General features: G+C 42.0%; 2 protein-coding genes across 2 annotated transcripts in view; one reads left to right on the top strand and one right to left on the bottom strand.

Moving 5' to 3' along the window:
• The window catches only part of capn5b (calpain 5b), a 59413-nt gene that overhangs the window by 9339 nt on the left and 28868 nt on the right, over nt 1-21206 (bottom strand). Inside the window, exons 5-14 of the mRNA XM_085421248.1 lie at nt 14723-14931; nt 13435-13627; nt 9310-9503; nt 6051-6128; nt 4931-5126; nt 4724-4846; nt 4439-4635; nt 3066-3187; nt 2904-2957; nt 1701-1837 (exon numbers count right to left, since the gene is read on the bottom strand). Coding sequence (XP_085277374.1) covers nt 1701-1837; nt 2904-2957; nt 3066-3187; nt 4439-4635; nt 4724-4846; nt 4931-5126; nt 6051-6128; nt 9310-9503; nt 13435-13627; nt 14723-14931 — 1503 coding nt within the window. The remainder of the gene's footprint in view (nt 1-1700; nt 1838-2903; nt 2958-3065; nt 3188-4438; nt 4636-4723; nt 4847-4930; nt 5127-6050; nt 6129-9309; nt 9504-13434; nt 13628-14722; nt 14932-21206) is intronic.
• On the top strand, nt 17717-18410 carry ompb (olfactory marker protein b). The gene has a single exon (XM_085421250.1). The coding sequence runs from the start codon at nt 17796-17798 to the stop codon at nt 18276-18278; it is 483 nt and encodes a 160-aa protein (XP_085277376.1). The 5' UTR covers nt 17717-17795; the 3' UTR covers nt 18279-18410.

Genomic DNA, 21206 nt, shown 5'->3' with positions numbered 1-21206 from the left:
CATGGTTTCATTTCACTGTGTTACAAATAAAACAATTTCACAGCTCTAAACAAGCAAATCCAACATCGTATTACTATTAATAACCTCCCTCACAAATACACTGGTTTACACGTGTCGCCTGATATGGAGCCTGTAACTGATTAGTTATGGATGCTCTGCAAACATCCTTAGCAGCCTCATTCTCACGTCCCGTAGGCTCAAAGAGAGAGTTGATAAAGGGAAAAAGGACTGAAAATGAGACAAGCGATGAAACGCTGTGAAACTCTGCATGAAGACAAGTGCCGCGGGACTATCAACCCAAATTATTCCTGCAGCTAGCTCCCACTTTTCTGCAGCCGTCACTGTCGACTGTGTATTTAGGTTCTTGCTTTCACTTTGCGAATACTTAAGATGTTTTGACATATCTACAAATATAAAAAATATATTATTCATGCCTAGTAGATCGTCTACATCATGTACTGAAGGAGTCAATTTTTTTTCAACTTACAAGACTCAAATTTCCCACGTGTTCGGTTACAAAATGCTAAAACACACACACATACAGCGCTGTCACACAGGATGTCAACGTGAGACCAGAGAGCGATGAATGTGGCGAAACGTAAGGTTTTGCAACGTTTTATTTCAACATATGTAACAGCTGTAACTCCTGAACCACTTGCTCGATAAAAGAATTCCAACAGTTCCCGAAAGCAGCGGGGAACTGTTGCTTTTCAGTGATATCAGGATTATTACAATAATTCCAGGAACAGTGTCGCAGCAGCCTCGCTGAATGTGGCGCCCTACCTGGGATTACCATCACGACCCTCATATCACTGATAAAGCACAGAGTTGATGCTTTCAGGAACCGTTGGAATTTTTCAATTGCACCAATGGTTCAAGAATTACGGTAGTTAGATCTAAATGTTTTACCTAATGGGTTAATAACAGTTTGATGCCCCTGAGGAAAACTTAAAATTTGTGATTATGAACATTTATTTCTCAGTAAATGTGATCAATTCTTAGTATTGGATTTTTACTGGCTGGATAACCCTGTATTTTGAATTCTACGGCTACTTTTTGTTTGTGTACAGCGTATATTATGTCTGCATAATAACATGTTTGTTCTGTAGGTTTATTTTTATTTTCTTTATATATAAATTATTTTACATGTAGTGGCAATATGAACATGAGCTTTTTTCCTTTTCTGGAACATTGTTATTTTCCTTTTATAAAACACCTGCTGGTGTTTAAGTTTTTGCACATTTTCCTTTGATATAGGTGAGTTTATGCTTTAATCTGATGATTTTTAAGACCCTATGTGGGTTATATAACAACTCAAATGGCTAGTATTTAATTTAGAGTGACCATGTGTTTGTCAGAGCCTGATGAAAAGCGGTTACAAAATGGTCTGATCGCAGAATAAACACACAGTATATAGCAAGACTTCCTAGACTTTGTTTTCTCATCCTGTTACCTTGATTTGAGTTTAGTGAAACTATGCAATGAAATCCAAAGTAAGCAAACAGTAACCTTTTAGTAACCTTATAGCTACTGTTCAGAAGATGTGCACTTTACATTTTGGTGCCATGTATAAATGTGAAAGTTGTCAAAGGCCACTGGCCAAAAGCTGTAGTTTCTGAGGGATAAAGAACAAATCAAATTTGAAGTTGCATTTTTTTTCTTCAACCTTTCACACTACGGACTGCAGAGTGACAGCTCACCTCGATGTGGATGCCCTCCTTGGGCTTCTTGCGGTAGAACAGGCCTTTGATGTCAAAGTTTGGGCACCGTGTGTCCTTATGAACTGGTGAACGAACCCTCTCTCCTTCACAGGTGATGATGACGTAGGGATCTACAGCTGTCAGAAAAAAATGAACAAATATCTAAAAGTTTAAAATAGCTCTGCCGGGATAAAACCAGCAAAATGTCACAAAATGTATTAATATAGTACACTGATAAATAAAAAACAGCCACAGAGGACATTTTTATTAACAATGTGCATTTTGCTGATAATACCTCTGGACTTCTACATTTGAAAATACTATTTAATTAAAAAACAGCAACAAAAAACTAGTATTTCTGCCTCCACTTATGCTTTATAAGTATGTACAAAGCAGTTAAAGTGGGCGCTCGATGATAGTATTGATACCAATGTTGGTATTGGTATCGGACTGATACTGGCATTATGAATTGATACTTTGTTTCTATCCTCTGTTCAGCATGTAGCCCACTGAACTGAATAATTTTGTGGGAAAATAAAAACATGCATTATGAAAAACATCTGAGCCCTTTTGTACTGACTGTCAAATCTAATTTTATTAAGAGAGGTGGAACTAAAGTGCTTTAGAGACAGACACATGGTGGTCATTAAATGTGTTCAGGATTTGGAAACTCATTGATTTATCTCTTAAGTCATGACACACTGCTATCCCCTACATAAGCTAACTTTATAAATTTAAAGTAAAACCAAAACTGGCCCTTGTATTTACTTGGTATCGGAACAGTTAATGACCCCCTGTCGAGTGGCTCCTTACTGTAGTGGTTTACACATTTGCCTAACAATTAAAAGATTTGAACAGTTTTATCTCAGGAAGGGTAAAAATAAAGTAAAATCTGTCAAATCAAACATGAGGAGCTGCTCGCTCTGGTGGCTCTTTGTGGAGTAAATGTAAATAAAGCTCGACTTTTTGGGGGATGGTGTACACTGACTGCTCAGCGCTGATTTACTTATTTAACAGAAGCATACTATAAGACGCTACAATCACATGAACCTTTGTGTTAAAGTTACAGCAGTTAGTTCACACGCACGCACAAACACACACATGCACACACACACAGTAAGAGATTTAAGCCATAACTGCGGCACACTACAGGCTGTAGACACTACACTAGCTAAATAATCTCAGCGGGTGGTGCTGAGGTACCTCGTGCTTTGCTCTGGGCTCTCGCTCTCTTTTTGGGATTGAGGCAGTGCAGCTCTGTGGGTTTTCACAGCACTTCATCATTGACATGCAAATACAAAACACAGCACTCAATGTCAGGCAAGGTTACGTCTGCTACGCACCGACTGGAGTCCTCATACCGACCTCCATTGGAGTCCTGTCCCTGCAGACCCTCAGCGTTCAGTACATGGACCTGAGTGACCAGCTGAGGGTAGCCACACATCCCCGTCCAACATGTCTGAGGAGGCTCGTCCAGGGTCAGCTCTCTGAGTAAGATGAAGACAGCACAGGTACATGGATGTATGAACACAGATATGCCTCATGTTGGAGTGTGACAGGCCTCTGTAACGCTGCCAGTGCTTCAGCAGCAGGTTCTGGTCGGCAGTCCCAAAAGCAACAGAAAATAATAGGTGAAAAATGATCTACTATCTGTTACTGTGCTGATGTATCAACGCAGCGTGAAGCAGTCCTTCTCTTAAGCTAACATGAATGAATTCCTTGGCAGAATTTCTGTGGTTGTGTTATTACAGGAATCAATCTGGTTTAATGGGTGTAAATGTAGGACTGTAACTGTCCTCATACACTGTATAAATCATTTTTAAAATTAAAGACAGGAAAATATTATATATAAATTATATATATTTTATATTAAGACTTAAACAGTGTTTATAATGGCTGAAATACAGACATTCTGGCTTTGAGCGGAAGAGTATACTCTAAGCAGGACACCAGCTTCAAACGGCCTAAGATAAAACTGGAAATGTGCAAAGCACCTAACAGCAACAGTGGGTCTAAGACTGATATGAACAAAGTGCATTGTCCCATACAATTCCACTATTCATTCACTCTCACATTCACACAAGCTACAATTGTAGCCACAGCTACCCTGGGGCAGACTGACAGAGGCGAGGCTGCCATATCGCGCCATCGGCCCCTCTGGCCAACACCAGTAGGCAAGTAGGGTAAAGTGTCTTGCCCAAGGACACAACGACCAGGACAGAGAGCCCGGGGAACGAACCGGCGACCTTCCGGTTACAGATGCGCTTCCCAACCCCCTGAGCCACGGTCACCCCGACCTTGGAAACCTAAACCAAGGTAGCAATCAAAATAAGCCGGGGAAGATACCTGAAACCCAGGCATAAGATGATTGAAATAAGCTAGACAGGACAACACTGGTATGAGAAAATCAAAATAAGCCAGGCAAGGAAGGAAGCTGATAATAAACAGGTCAGAACAACACAGAACCAAGCATTAAGCATTGTTCCCCTCATTAAGCCCATGATTTGTCCAGATGTGTAGGCAGATGTTTAGTGTTAACTATTGATTAAATGGGAGGTCTTGGAGCGAGTATTCAAAAAAATTACTTCTTGCAGAAGTAACTGTGTAAAGTGACTGACAGGAAGTACAATTTCATCCAATAATGTATCCAATTGCATCAGCCTCTGACGAGACTCTAAAGATGTAAAGCCTCCGAGTGTAGCTCTTTACATCCACATGTAAGACTATCATACACTTACTTGCAGTCTGAAGGCACATCAGTGAAGACACGGAGCAGGAAGTCACCCTGCTGCCCGGGGTCAAAGGTTGTGGGAATGATGACGTAGCGGCCCTCCTTCAGCTCCTTCCTGAGGAAGACGCAGCGTGAGTTGATGTAGATGGAACCTGCTACTTTCTGCTGGGCTGTGTGCATACGGTACTTCCGATTTAGCTCCACCTGTGAAGGAGAAGATCCAGATCTATCACAGGTTTACTTCCTGGTTCCGCTTTGTGAAGATTTCTCGGTTACGTGTGGGTGTTTCTACCCTGTGGATATCGAAGCCTATTGCGAGATTTTCTGATTTGCCCTCTTTTGGTGTGGCTCTCTTCTCTTTTTGCTGTAAGCAGATCAGCACCTCGTCCTCCACCTTCTTCACATCAAACACATACTAGGAGGAGAAAAAGAGGACGGTGCATCACAGTCCAGCACTGATCACACAGTTCTTAAAGACAAAACCACGACATGTACCGACCTGAGGGTTCTGCAGGAAGGTGGCTTTGTGATTGATGCAGCCTCCGGATCGGTTGCGTAGGGGATCCTGCCGGTGGACCCAGGAGCCCCTCATCACCTCCTCCTCCCAGGTCTTGTGGATGCTCAGGTAGGAGGTGTTGATGAGGCGGCACAGGATCAGGTCAGTGAAGTACTGGCAGAAGTCATCAAATGTCATCCTGCAGGAGGGCAGCAGGAAAAGAGGAGAGAAGAGAGCAGAGAGAGTGGATACCAACTAGAGGAAAAAGCTTGAAAGAAGAAGATCTTGAACAGGTACAAAAGCAGAGGAAACAAAACCAGGAGCAAAGCAAATGGTTAGGATGTACAGAGCTGAGATAAAATGAGCCTAAAGTTTGAGTGCCGAGGGCTTCTGAAGAAGAACTGCATCATTTTATTTGACACGATGAAGATAACCTTCTTAATCTTATTTCTAATTTGACTTCTTTCTTTAGTGATACATGCAACAAAGCAACAAAGTAATAAATAAACTAATAAATGAGCTTAAGCCAGGCTAGCTTATACTCTTGATGCTTGGCTAAACTACCCACCTGTAGGTGAGATACAGAAATTCATTAGTTTCACTGTAAGAGCTATTCATATATCAGAGGTGATTTGAAGGCCTTATTCATGTCTCTGCCTTCCCCTCATCATTCTGAGGTTGGTGCCAAAGAAAAGGACAACACAGAAATGCGTATACTTTTAGACCATGTTTAATTGCTTAATTATCTTTATGCGGTTCATTTACATCACAGGGAATTAAACAATGAAAAACAGGAAGAAGTGCGTTTCACATTCTAGTCTTCCCAGAACAGCAGTTCTGAAGTTCAACCCCTGAAACAGATACATTTCACATTGGTCCTAACCTTGGGTTTGTCAAAAATATAATGTCCGTAGTATGAGCATCTACCTTTGTGACATCAAACATGATAGGCCATCTGCTTTAGCTTTGGATCAAAACATCAAAAATCTCAGCAGGAAGTAAAATAAGCTCAAAATGTCAAACTGTTCCTGCGGCCCAAACATCAGTGCCTGAAAATAAAAGTGTTGTAGCCTTTTTTTAATGTAACAAAATGACTGTGGGTGTATTTTTTTCAGGCTCTCACCAGAACTCGCCGTCGTCCTGTACGGTGACGCCCAGCTTTTCTCTCTCACTCTTGCTCACTTTGTTCCACTCCTCCGAACTGCAGGGAGCAAAAACAAAAGAGCAAACAGGCTTTTATGTGAAATGAGCTTTTGTTAGAGGTAGACTTTAATTTTGTTGTATAAGTGTGTCAGATTTTAGTAAAAGGCCTCACTGTTTCATGACCTGAACCCATTTGGACCTGCTCTGGGTGACGTCTGTAGTTGACACGTTATCTTCTGTCTCATGTGTTGGTTTTACACAACCCCTGCAACAGAGCCCGGGGGGCTCAGGTGCTGCACATGGAGGGGGGATCCTTGAGCATTATCTTTTTGAGCTCATCATTTGTGACAGCTAATTTCCCCCTGCTCATCATCAATTTATTTCCTCTGTGACGGCAGCACACATTACAGGAGCCTTCACAACCTCTTGCTGGATAAACGGCACAAACGAAACACCTTTAAGCCTCTAAAAGACCAACTATAAATGGACCATTGGGCGAGCAAAAATCAAGCCTACAAATGAGACCTCAAAAAATAATGTCTGAACACGTAATTATACTTTCAAGTAACCAACATCCAAGATTGTTTTACTGTTCTCATTCAGCTTAGGTGCTGCACAGAGCCAACTGCTCCCTGTTGAAGTCTAGTATGACACTGCATTCGTAGTGTGGAGATGAAAGCCCACGTCTACCTGTCAGAGCTGCTACTATCAGCAGGGGGAAGTGCCAGAAATATGTACAACAATCAGTGGGAAGACAGAAGTCGACATCCATAAAGAACTTCTTTGTAACAAATGAAAATTGTCCCTGCAAATGCTTCTTAAGCACGATTTATTGATCATCCCTTTCCTGGTCGAGTCAGCATTTGACTTACATAAACCATGTTGTGGTTAATACTATAATCACCCCAAAAGAGCACTTTGCTCTCAGACTGTAGGCTTACTTGTGGTTGCTAGGATATTTAAAAGTAGAATGGGAGGCAGAGCAATCAGGTTTCAGGCCTCTCTTCTGTGGAACCAGCTCAAAGTTTGGATTCGGGAGACAGGTGCCTTGTCTACTTTTAAGATTAGGCTAAAAACATTTGTCGTTAGGGCTTAATCAAGTGTATCTGAATCCTCTTTTAGTTAACAGGCCTATTAACTAGGACTGTTTCTTCTTCACGCTTGTCTTCTCCATCACCCGTGTTTAGACATTTCTCTGCATTTAATCATTAGTTATTATTAAACTCTGGCTTTCTTCTTGCCCATAGGGGGTCGTCTAATTGTTGGGGTTTTCTCTGTATTACTGACTTTAATAATAATAATAATAATGATAATAATGGATACTTTATTGATCCCCATGGGGAAATTACTTGTTTTTTCTCTGCATTTGACCCATTCACTCTGTGAAGCAGTGGGCAGCCCACTAAGCAGGCGCCCGGGGAGCAGTGTGTAGGGACGGTACCTTGCTCAGGGGTACCTCAGGGTAGCCGTTAAGTGGATTCGAACCGCCGACCTTCCGATCATGGGGCGACCACTTTACCTACTGAGCTATCCCTGCCCCTGCCCCTTTACCTTACAATATAAAGCAACTCGAGGTGACTGTTGCTGTGATTCAGCGTTACATACTGTAAATAAAACTGAACAGATCTACTCATCCCTGCGTTACCATACTGTTTTATAAGTCCTGCCCAAGTCTTTAATTGTGAGGAAAAACCTGCAATCTGTTGCTTCAAACATGTCTTTGTCACTCGAAATATTTCAATTTTTATTTTCTGCTACTTTCAGTGCAAAATTTCCTTTCATAGCTAACCTTAAGTTACCCTCAGAGTACTGCAAATAATCCCTAAGGGTAATAGTAAACACATTTACACAAGATTAGCAGATTTAAACCATACAACTTTAATTTAAGATGCGTACAGTCATACTAGTAAAATAATATAATCAAATCAAATCAAATCACTTTTATTGTCACATCACATGTGCAGGTACATTGGTACAGCACATGTGAGTGAAATTCTTGTGTGCGAGCTTCACAAGCAACAGAGTTGTGCAAAATACAATAATGTAAACAAGCAAAATACAAGAATGGCTACATCTGAAACTAATAAATATATGTACAATATATAATATAATAGTATATACATCTGCCTGCTATGAAAATGGTGGGACCTCAAATATGGGGAAGAGGAAAAACATTTAAATTATTAACAGAATATTATAAATATTAATTGCAAGACTTATAACGACCACAGCTATAAAGTTTATTTCTGAGTAGCTGTATCGAGTTCAGACAAATGAATTGCGCGCGCGTCTCTCCCTCCTGAGCTCTATTTTACAGCACCAGTCGTGGTATTTATTACCGTGTGAATCATACCTGCACATCAAGGTTTCCTCTGTATTCAGTGCTCAGGGGAAACACAGGTGTTTTACTGGATGCATTAGCTCTGTGTTTATGTCTCTGTTTATGATGCCCTGACAAACGTCCAGCGGTCTGTCAGCCACCATTTACAGTAACGGGTTTTATCAAACCATGAATGAATTATTCAGCGACAGTGAGTGAATGATGAGGGATGACTCACGTCTCTTTAATAACAGCTGTCTCTCTTTCAGCCTTATCAATAATTCAGAGTCTGTTATTATCCGACTTTACCGGCTCCCTGTTTGTTTCACCGAATTTGCCCGTTCACGATTCAAAGACAGAGACGAGGAGCAAGCACATTTATTTTTCCGTTTTACCCACTCCTGAGCTGAAACATTTTTCTCGAGGACGTCTGAGCTGCTTTCATAAACAAGCGGCTCTCCGACTGGGCTGAATTTAGCCGTTCTTCTTTGCTCAGCGGCCCATTAGCTTGATTGCATTTCCATTTTTCATTGTCTACATGACATTTCCCATTGTCCTCCTCTTTTCTCTGTGTCCTGGACCTTATGTATGGATTGCTTTCTGTTCGGTCGTTTGGCATTTAATCATTCGTCATGTTACGTCTCTTAGAAACCTCGTGAGTCAAATTCTGAGGGACTGGCGCACTTTGACATTTTCAATTTATGTAATTGGTTAAATTGATCGTGACACGGTCACGTATCCTATTACGGGCAAAATACATTGTTTTGGGAATGCTCCACATCTGACTCACAGAGGTAAGATGTCTGCTACGAGTAATGATAGATGAAGACAGCTCAATTACCTTTAACAGGGTAGGATTAGAGACTGAGGAGCTTCAGTAGTTTATCTTCCTGCCTGCAGGTGGCAGTGTTGTGATTACCTGTCACTCCAAGGGCCACTCCACTCCTTCTCCCCCCAAGGGTTCCTCATGCGGATCATGTGCAGCTTCTCCGACTTGAAGAAGGCCAGCAGTCCGTGACCTAGCCGCACCTTCCGTACATCTGTCACGGCGTAGGCGTGGCCTTTGACCAAACCGCAGTCCAGCCGCGCCTCCATGTCTTCTATTGTGGTCGCCTGGAAAGCAGAAAACACAGATGCCTCTGTCAGTCTAGACAAAAGAAAAGAATGCTAACAAACAAAGCTAACACACAAAAGCAGTTCCTCTGGTGGCCACTTGAGGCAGTCTACAAAACTATTTAAGGGACCTCTTAAATGTGTGTTTGTGCTGTTGTTCCTTTAAAGTCTTTTTAAAGGAATTCTCACTAGTATTATCCCATCCCTGAGGTTTGTGCTTCAGTTTTGGTTAGTTAAAAATGTATTTTCTAGTATTTAATAGTCTGTTAATTAGAACTAATTATCAGCAGTGGTGATAAACAGGGTGATAGAAGAGGTCAGGCAGGAGTATCTGTGGACTACGATGTTTGCAGATGACACTGTGATCTGTGGTGAGAGGAGGGAGCAGGTGGAAGACAGCCTGGAGAGGTGGAGGTATGCACAAGAGTGATCGCCCCATGGTCGGAAGGTCGGCGGTTCGAATCCACTTAACGGCTACCCTGAGGTACCCCTGAGCAAGGTACCGTCCCTACACACTGCTCCCCGGGCGCCTGCTTAGTGGGCTGCCCACTGCTTCACTGAGTGAATGGGTCAAATGCAGAGAAAACAAGTAATTTCCCCATGGGGATCAATAAAGTATCCATTAAGAGTATGAAAGTACGTAGAAGCAGGTTTGAAAGTTGAAGATGCAAGGAATAGAGAGATTTTAAATACCATCCAAAACAACAGACAGTGCACCAGAGAGGTGAAGAAGAGAGCCGAGGCAGGGTGGAGTGGGTGAAGATGATTGTCATGGGGGATTTGTGGCAAAAGAAGAAAGGACAGTTTGCACATACAGAGGGCTGGTGTCACAGAGGAGCACGGTAGAAATAGGACAGGGTGAGATGGAGGCAGATGATCTGTTGTGGCGACCCCTAAATGAGGCAGCCGAAAATATTTAGCAGATGTGTGTGTGTGTGTGTGTGTTCCACCTGTATAGTTTATGAATGCAGCTTTGTTAAATGCTAGGTGGTGTTAGCTGATTTATAAGCTTCTGGCTCTAAACCCCCCCATCATGGTGGCAGACAAAATGCTAACGCTGGAATGTGGAAATGTAGTGCAAAACCAATGGGTGACATCATATAGGCTATGTCCGTCATGTATACTGTCACGGACCGCCATGTCAGTATGTTCAACTTACATACCAAATATGATCAGTTTTGGTTAAAAAAGAGCAACGAACAAAATAAAGCAAGCTGCAGGGGCCAAAAAGCTAGAAAAAAAGGCAAAAAGGTGAGACTTCAAAAAGCTCGAGTAACCAACATCTGTTATCTTTTACATGAAATCTATGCTCGCAACAGCTTTTACTATTTTGTTCTTGCATAGAGGTGAGTCGGCTTAATGTTTTATTGGAAGAACTGAGCTTTGTAGAAAAGCTGCTATATTGATGTCTTAACAGATGGTGGCAGGAGAGCAGTAATTCTCAGTTTACTGGAGGTTCAGACAGCATAAAAGATGGACGTAGCCTCCTGGTCTTAAAAGTTAAGCACCTGAAACCTGAATTCTTAGGTGCATCTTGTCCTGTACCCCCCAGCCGGCCCCGACAGATGGGAAAAGGAGGTTTCTCCTTCCCGCTTGCTCACAAAGGGTCGTCTGATTGATGGGGTTTTTTTTTCTGTTATTGTGAGGTCTTAACCTTAGAATCTCAATCACCTACAGGCGACTCTTGTTGTGATTTGGCGCTATATAAATAAATAAATAAATGCAATTGAATTTAATTTTTTTAAAAGGCCAGCAGGGGGCTGCTTATCTTATTGTAAAAAGACTTGGTTATACAGAAGTTCATGGGAAAATGGCCCTCAGCTCCCTCTGGGACCTCAGTGAGCACTTTCCTGATGGCTTTATGGGCTCGTGCTCTAGTTTCAGATCACACTGAATAAAACATTAAGATCATCTTGCAAATTACAGTAACCCACTGCTACTTATATAGTATCTTTCTACTCCGTTTTGAGTCACTTGCTGATATCTATACCTAAGCACTTTTATCTAACATTTACACACACCCACATTACAATGAATGCATCAGGGTATTCAGAGTTCAATATCTTGCCCAAGGATACATCAAAATGTGGACTGTAGGAGGCGGGGATCGATCCACCAACGTTCTGATTGGTATACGAACCGCTTTAACACCTTTTAGTGTCAAAAAGACAGGATTATCAATGCTATCCTCATTGGCCAATGACTGCCGACGTCAGTCAGATCCACACTTCATCATCTTTAGTTTCAAAACATCAAGATGTCAACGGTGAAAATGCTCAGCTCGAGGTGCAGAACAGGATTTCAGTAACGAGTGGGTGACATCAGAGTGGCTACATCCATGTTTAAGGCTGTCTATGCTTCAAAATGACAGTCCTAATAATAGTGTCTTAGCATAGACTCTATTAAGATTTATTTGACCCATTTATTGTACTCAAATTAGTCTGACTTTCTACTTTCCAATGTTGCAAATAGCTGCAGTGAATATTTGTTATTTTTCCTCCTGAATATTTTCAAGGGCTTGCTCAAAGGGAATGTAAAGTGCCCTGAAATGAATGTTGTTGTAAGGCTGGTGCTATTTAAGTGAAAATTAAATTGACCCTAAATGAGTTCCAAGAATAAATTTTACTAACAGCAAAAAAAAAAAAAAAAAGGAATGAAAGACCGATTTCTGTCTCCTTAAATTATTCAAATAAAAACAGAAGCTCTTGCAAAAATAATAATTTCCTGTGCTCAAACACATATGAGCACACACACATATAACTTGTAAATTAGAGCCAGAAAATAAATACATAAAATAAAATAGAGACTCAAAGAAACTTCATACACAGCCCTGAAGTTTGACTGTTGTTGCATTTCCAGCACTAGTACCTTACAGCTACAGTTATGTGTCGTCAGGGTGCAAAAACCTTGTGTGTCATTTCAGTATAACTAACAGCAGAAAAAACCCCAAATTAGTAACAGAACGTGATTTTAACTGACTATTCACGTCTTTACATTATAACTTTAATACAAATGGCCATAAATTTGTCCTGGTTTATAAGTGAGTTTTTATTGGCTTCTCTTTTTCACTGGAATGGACCGTTTATTAATCCCCACATTAAAACCTGCTTTTGCTAACAGGAAGCCTATAACAATACCCGGGTCTGGTTCTTCAAATGCTGAGGACAGGAAAAGACACACAGGCAAAAATCTGAAATGTTGCGCACAATGGCACCTCGTTCGCACATTAATTATAGCACAAAGTTGAAGAGCCTTTGAGAAGAGCTCATTCGGAGATTCTGAGATGGCTGCTATCTTTGCCAGACAATTGAATGTCTTTGGAAAGTCAGTCACGACAGGCAGAGGTTGGTTATTCATCCCTGGATTTTAAATCAGAATAGAAAACGTTCTAATTATTAAAGGGCTCTGGGGAGGTCAGCTGTGGGTGATTACACAATTTTCAGACAGCAGGGTTTTGAATGCTGTTGAAATGCCAAGTGCGAGCTTCCCGATGGCTTTGTTTCAAAAGTCAGGTGCTTGAATGCGTCTTTAAATTGCACTCTACTTCTGTGCTATTGCACCTGGATAAAGTGCGAACAGCAGAGACTGACATCCTCTGACTATTGGAGTGGGATGAGGTTTAAGTTCTGACTAAAATTACTCCATCAGCCGGTTGAGCTGCAGTTTAGACCAACATCTTTGACTCTGACCTCCAGTAAGAGAGTTTTTGTGCAGTAATTAGCGCATTAATTACTGAAGTATGGCCAGAAATTGAACTGTAATCCAAATTTTAGTCTTAACAAAGAAAATCAGCTTTGCTTTGAGGGCTGTGTTCAAGGTTTTCTTTTGGTGCTTCATATTCATATATGTACATCCAACAAACACAAGCATGTTAGAATAACTGGTGATTCTTAGCGTGTTCTTTAAGCTGAACCTTTCGCACGGTTCTTACCCTGATGGAGCAGCTGATGAGGCCGTCTCTGTTGTGGACTTTGAGCACGCGTTCAAACAGCTGGTTACGGGCCGCCTCGTCTGTGGCCATCTGACCCTCCAGCAGGTCCACGGGCTCAGAAACACCACCCGTGAAGTCCACCAGTGCGTCAGCCGTGTTCCCCCCATCCAAAGCCTCGTAGCAGCCGTAAACCCTGCAGGAAGAGGGAACTATTTCATATACAGTTCCTATTTTTTTGGGACAGTCGCAAAAACAGGTTACTTCTGACTGGTTAAATGTGGTAACAGAGATAAGGCCATGATGTGTTTTGTTTTTGTGTTATTTATTTAGAGAATTTTCCAATTTAAAATCGAGTTACAGATACCGGTTACAATTAAATGACTAAGTGTAAGCAATAAAAATAGTTCAGCAAATCTATAAAATCAAACTGACGTACAAAATACTGAGAAAATGGACATCACATCGAACTGTGCAATCACATCTTTTAACCGATTTATCTTTTTTCCATGAAAGAACTAAAAGAGCAAACTTGTGCATATGAATGAATGTTGATCTCTGGAGTAATCTGCCCACAGATGTGACTCATAAGAACCTTTTTAATATGAAAGGCACAAAAGAACCGCTGACCTTCATAAAGTAATGCACTTTTATTTCCAGTCTGTTTTTTAGCTGTCTTATGCTGTTGACTCTACAACAGATTGTAGAGTTTTATGTTTTTTGTTTAAAAATCACAAAAAATATGCCATATTCACAGGTGTAGCAACAGAAATTTACACTTCATTGTTTTACACTTAATTCCTGCATTTTATTTAAATTTTGCTTTCAAGCTTATGGTAAAAATGTCTATTTATTAATGTCCAAAAAAAGGCAGAGAGTGTTTTCCGCATAGCTTTAAAATTATTTTTGTTATTTGATATCAATGCTGAGTCATCCACGTCTAAAAAATGATGTACTCTTGTGTCATCTTGTGTTTTATGAAGGACATAATAAATCTTTGTATCGGGCTGCTTTTGGTGTTTTTGCTTCGTGGACAGAAACCTGCTGAAATGTGCTCGTCTCGCCTGTTCACTGATAAATGATAAACGTTCTGCACAGTTTAACACATCTTACAAATTTCTGTGTTATGGGATGATTTCTAGGAATAATGAATGTATCTGTGATGTTAAAAAAACTGTTAATGACACCAATATGTGACCACACCCTTGGTGACTCTGTACAAGCTTCATAAATCTGACTCCGATGGATTTATAGTCGAGTTTAAGTAAAATCTGCTGCCTCTGATGCTCACTTGGCATAGGCTTTCTCCACCAGGGCGCTCCAGAACTCGTTGCTGTCGTTGGAGTGGCAGTAGACCAGCTGGTTGTCCACCGTCGGTAGCCGGTCATCAATCACCACGTCCACCCACTCCCCGAAGCGCCAGAAGCGAAAGTGGAAAATCCCAGCGTAGGAGTCTGGTTTTTCTGTATCCCACTCCTGCTCCTTCCAGTCTGGAATGACCTACATGGTGGAAGAGGACAGGGGAGCAGAGGGGCAGGTAAGCCAAACAAATAGCCGTTGGTCCATGGAGCACAAATAATATCATAGTGGAGTGGGCAGGTGAAGCGAGACCACCGTCCCCCTCATGTCTGCTGTTGCGTTCAGGATTAGGGGACAAATTTATAACCTTGGCTTTCACAGTCATAAATCCAGCTGTAATAGGACATGGGTGAGAGGTAATAACTGTTTGACTGCAGTGTGTGTGTGTGTTTTGGCTGCCTGCATTTCCTCTGGCCCAGCGAAATGCCCATAACCAGACTCCATTTTGTGAACTGTAGTTAGTTTTTTCACAGGGGAGGTAAAACAAATACACGTATCAGGAATTTCTTGATGACCTCAGAGCCCAGAGCAGACACAGAGCAGTGTTTCCTGCACAGAGACGTGGCTCGGTAACCCAACTTTGAGAACTTTTGACCTCCTTTTGACCAAGAGAGCAACATTACCTGCAACTCATTTATTAGTTTACAGTCCTCTTATTTTCAAAGTTCAAAGTTTCAAAGTGCTCTTCCAGGCTCAGGTCCCTCAGGTCTTTGATATCTTTCAGCTACGGTGAGAGACACTGACTCCACCGTACTGGACTGAAACCGGTCACGGCAGTCGTCCTTCTGCTCTGGAGAGCCCCTGTGTGCTGGAGGGTCCCTTTAACCACACCTGCAGCAGGTGAAGAAGTGTTGCACCTACAAGAAGCTCACAATGTCTGCCACCACCACCTTGCAGTCTGAGACAGTGGCGCTGGAGTCGGTCCACACAATGGAGAGGCAACTAAAAACTGCCCTAGTATCACAAAGTGCATATAGTTATCACTTAACTGATTTAAGAAAGCATGCACACGTGTATGAATGCAGGACTGCACATGTAAATATGTATTTGATATATAACTCGCCATTTACAATACTGACTCAATGCAGGCAAAAAAAGCTTGTATTTCAGTCTTTCTTTAATAATGAAACCATCTATTATCTTAATCACACCCAAATTTCCTAAAAAAGTGCAAACCAAAGTTAAATGACAACATTTTTTGACTGATATCGATTAAAATAAAGAAATATCTGCAGCAGACAGGTTACAGCCTTTGTTAATATTATGGTATTTCTATTATAGCCTCTCACTCTCCTTCTGTTATAGAAACAATGCTGTGCCAGTCCAGCAAAGTTTGGTTCCTGACGCAATGAGCAAAATTCCTCCCAGAGGTTTTTGACATGTCCCCAATCTCCTTTCACCAACCCAGTGTTAGTTAAGCTAAGAAGATGTTTAACCTCTTTCATATGATCAGATATTAATGTCTGGTTACGCCCAATTCTTTGTTTCTGCTACCTTAGACTGTTATGCATGCTGCTGTGTGTGTTTGTGGTTGAGAGTGCAGAGTCCAGGGCTTTTCCTTTTAGCTCTACTTTAGTCTACGGTAGCTCCCACTGTATGTTTGAATTTCACTCCCAGCTGGTCCGCATATGTGTGGCGAGCAATATTTTATCTCAGCTTTTTCATTGAACACAACTTCCTGCTGCAGGAAATCAGTCAAACAGCCAAAATAATGTTAATCCCAACAGACTGCAGACAGCAGAAATAAACATGTTTACATCCTGGTACAAAGAAGAGCTTTGTTCTCTCCTCCTCATCAGCTGCTCTCAGACTGATTTGGTTCTATAACTCACATATTTAAATGATGATTATCTTCATACTTTCTGCAATGAAATGAAATCAGTGACCGGACAACATCCAGAAACGTACAAGGGGACACAAGTGATTTCTGAACTATAGCGTGGTGTGATTGCTCTCATCTTTTATGAAATACCATTTCACTGTGACCCCACTGCGGCTCAGAGTCATAACGGAGCACCTTATGGACACCAGAAGTGACCTGCAAAAAGGGTGTCTGTGAAGCCTCTATCAGCATGAATACAGTCTCCAATAAAACCTGCAAATGATGCAGAGAGCGACAACATGTGTGACTGACTGTCCCAGCGGGAGTTCTTGGAGATGTCAGGGTGCGCTAACTGAACAGCAGTTACTGTCAACCCTCTCTGCAGGAGGTGACACCCACTGATGGAGAGAATCTGGCCCCTCCAGAGCTCTGAGAGGCAGCAACAGCTCCTTTTTACAGGCGAGGAGAAGGAAGAAACAAAAAAAACTAAGCACCACACCACAGAGTCATTTCGTAATCCTTCGGGAAGCAATCTCTCTTGCACTCCACCTTCGCTGCTACTTAGTCTCTGTCTCTGCAGTGTGCATCTATCTCAGCTTTCAGCTGGGCAGTGCTGCTATACAGCAGCTGAACTCTGGAGGGAAAGTGACCCAACGACTGACCAGAGAAACAAGCACAAAGCGTCGCGGGTTTCCCCTGCTGCCACATAAGAGGAGTGAAGAGGCTTTCTTAACACTCCCTTCTTCTTATCCTCAGATGATAGAAGCCCACCCATTACATGCGAGAGACCACCTGACTCTTACTTCTGGCATTCACATTTGTTTTGCCACTCATGCAGGCTTCCAAAATCTAGACGACACTTCATGCAATAAATGTGTTACAGTTAAGAATCTGTATCTAAGGAAGCAGAGACACAAACGAATGTGACAAACACTATTAAGCACAGCTCCCTGAGGGCTAACCCTGCACTGTGGTTGCATCTTGTTTTCTCTATCTCCTTCTGTAGTTCTAAGTAAGACCCGCCTCTACTATCAGTAGTACACGCTCATGTGTAAGCCAGCAGAAAGGAGCGGAGCACAGGAGAGTCTGGACAGAGATAAATTATCTTCGACACAGCTGCCGATCTAATCCAGCCTTGCAGTTGGTATTGACCTCTCTGCCTGTCAAGGTGTGCCCTCTGAGCATGTCTAAAGAGGTGAAGCTGCCCTTCCGGCTGGACGTGGAGCTGACGGAGGTGATGCGCCTGCGGGTTCAGTCCCTGCAGCAGCGCGGCCAAAAAAGGCAGGAGGGCGAGCGCCTGCTGCAGGGCAATGAGGCCGTGTACCGGCTGGACTTCTCAAACCAGTCCCTCCAGTTCTTACACTGGAAGGTGTGGCTGGCCCAGCCGGGCCGCCTCACCATCATAGGTACCTCGCAGCTCTGGACGCCTGACCTCACCAACCTGATGACCCGTCAGCTGCTCGAGCCGGCAGGTGTTTTCTGGAGAGCAGCGGGCGATGGGGACGACGCGCCGGTCCAGTGCTACGAGGCTGACGCTGACGAGTTCGGTGAGAGGATCGCGGAGCTGGCCAAGGTGAGGAAGGTGATGTACTTCTTGTTTGCATTTTCAGAAGGCTGCAGCCCAGAGACGGTCGACTGCTCCATCACCTTCACAGTGGACAAATAAGACTTGGCGTGTATGATCTCGGACAGATACTTGGACTCATCTTCAGTCCTTGTGTGCTTTCAGTTGAGGAACCCGCTACTATAAAGCCAGCCCTCTGTCTCCTTTCATGATTCCTCCCCTCTAAAATATCGACACAGGCCATATGACATCCTTTAAGGACTCAAAAACACTTTAGTGATCAAAACAGGTTGTTGTTTCATAACTTTGTATCAGATCATTGAAATAAATCCAATCATTCTAAAAGGCGTATCTGCATTTTCTTAAGTGCTTTGGGTTTGAGTGTTGAACAAAATTGTTATCCCATCTCTAACTCACAAACAGCCAGCCCTGAAGGGTTTCCTGGAGCCGATTCCCACACGAGATAATGCATAGAGACAGTGTTTACTTCTGTGGATGGGTGCAACTATTCCCCAGCGGACGAGGGGAACAGGTTCCTGCCACCTCATCGGTCTCTGTCTTACATGGTGACCCTGACAAACAAGTGAGGAGATGCATGTGGATTTCACCTCTCTGCCTCCTCCTCCTCCACTTCTTCCTCCTGCAGGCTCGCCCTGACTGCTTTCAAACTGCCTCAGGGGATGAAATGCTAACTGTGAATGAGAAGACAAGTGTCTGGAAAAGTGTGAGAGAAAAAGGAAAATAACCCAGACGACAGGAGGATTTAGACTCGTTTCTTGTCTGTACAAAGCGTGTGACTAACATGCAACTCAGAGGCTCGGTTTTGCTTAAAAAAAAAAAAATCTAACTCTGCATATTCTCAAGAGTCTCAATTAAATCGATCTTGCCAACAGTGTTGAATGCATGAATATGAATTTTCACCGACTGTCCTCGTTGGTATGTCTTCTCTGCTCACTCTTTCCTGTCGCCCTGTGACTGAGAGGTAAACTAATGCACCAGAGAAATAAGCCCACCGGTCATCCCATTATCAAGTGAGGATTTTTCTCATTAACACAAATAAAAGAACATCAAAAATTACAAGTTAAAATATTTCCAGAACTATTTGAAAGAACTTTAAAAGCTGGCAGCTTTTTGCAGGTAATTAACTGGTACAAAAGTACAAAATGTTTTGAAGTAGGATCTCCAGGGAGATGTGTCTGCTCCTGGGAGACTTGGACCATTTACTTGTTTTGCTCTCACAGGAAGTAAAACTAGCAGGAAACTAAGTAAATGAGGATGTCTATTCTCGCTTACAAGACCTGACACTGGCTACTTAATGCATTCAAAAACTGTGAATTAAGAATAAAGGATTCTAAGATTAAAGCCTAATTTTTCATGAATTAAATGAATTATCTTGCCCAAAAAAGAAAAGATAAATAAACCTGTTACTTTGTTTCCTGCACATTTACATTTAAATTCATGACATTTTTATATGGTTAGCTTTTAGATGGCTTGAAAGATGTCCCAGCTATACTTTGTTGACATATTTTGGTTTATAGGGAAAACTTAAACTAAGCATCCACCTGGAGCTGATCTGGACTTCCTGTGTGACGACCGGTTAGTGTTTCGGCACTAGAGCCCAATCAGGTTGTGCGGTATGCCTATCACCCCCCCCCCCCCCCCCATGAGATTAGTAATAACTGCTAACCACAGGTACAGAGGGAGTCAGTAATGTCTACTCATTAATGTGGCGCTATCCACCCTCCATGCTACACGACAAAACCAGAACAGGGCTACTGCTACTGAGAGAGAGACTAACAAGGGATTTTTTTCCACATTGAGCATGAAAAAAAAAAAGAATGTAGACTATATGAGTGGGAGCACCCCAACAGCTAAAACGGTACATAGTAACAACTAGCTCATTCAGTCTCTTGATATATGTGTAAAATGGTCCACCTGTCTCTCCTCCAGTCTCCACCACGACCTCCTAACACACAAACACAAAAAGCACAGGAAAGGACACAAACCTGTATGTCTGTGGAAGCACAACCGCATTATATCTCTATTAAAAAGAAACAAAAATCCTCCTCCTGTTTACACTTGTTTTGAGGCAATGACTGCAAGTGTTGGTTATATTCAAAGGTGCCGACATGAAACCATAGCAAGGCAGATTATTTCAAATAAGAATAATGAATTTCAGTTTACTTCAATAAGTAAGGAATCACATGAACCCAAATAAGTAAAACACTTGTTGACAGTGGGAAGGAAAAACTCTCTTTTAACAGGAAGAAACCTCCAGCAGAACCGGACTCAGGAAGAAGAAGGAAGACAGGGCAAAAGCCACACTATGGAAGAGAGCCAGAGATTAATAATAGCTAACGATTAAATGCAGATGCAATGTGTATAAACACACAGTGAGAGAAAAGGTGAGTGAAGAAGAAACACACAGTGCATCATGGGAAGCCCCAGCAAAATGTGTCCCTATACATTTTTACTCAATAAAATGTGTCCAAAATGAGGACTGAAGAAACTCTGGTTCCACGACAGAGTCAGTAATAAATGTTTTAAAACCTGGATGTATTTTTTTTTTTAAAAAGTGTATTATAATTTATTATGTAACAAATTCTAATGACGAAGAACAAGAAACAAGAAAAGAATGAACAAGTGGCAACATCTTGGAAAAAAAACAGCGGATGCTGATTGGAAGGTTCCTTTAGCAGCTGCAGGCGACGCTCACTGAGGGGTGGCAGCATGGAGCGGATATTTTCCAAATGACCCTACGTGTCTGTTTTCTTTTCTGTTGAGCTTTACTTTCTTGCAGGTGCTGATTGGAGGGTCATCTGCGGTGTAGACGACACCTGGGCCTGTGCTGAGTATGCTCCACTCCATAAAAACTTCCTCCTGCCTGCAGATTATTTCACGAATTTACTTCCTTTTTTCTCCACGTTTACCATCACACAAAGCATATGTGCTTTACATTACTAACATACTGTTATTTAAACACTGCATCTTCTTGTGGTTTTTTGTAAGAAAAAAGAAGAAGATGTTTTT

This window comes from Rhamphochromis longiceps, linkage group LG10, assembly GCF_057381845.1.
Source record: "Rhamphochromis longiceps isolate RC_006_pf linkage group LG10, R_longiceps_female_GT1.1, whole genome shotgun sequence".
Lineage (NCBI taxonomy): Eukaryota > Metazoa > Chordata > Actinopteri > Cichliformes > Cichlidae > Rhamphochromis > Rhamphochromis longiceps.
The sequence above is the reverse complement of the archived record's forward strand: the minus strand, read 5'-3'. Positions and strand labels throughout refer to the sequence as shown.

Coding starts and splice junctions, on each gene's coding strand:
- ompb (XM_085421250.1), top strand. CDS start 17,796: ATGTCTAAAGAGGTGAAGCTGCCCTTCCGGCTGGACGTGGAGCTGACG.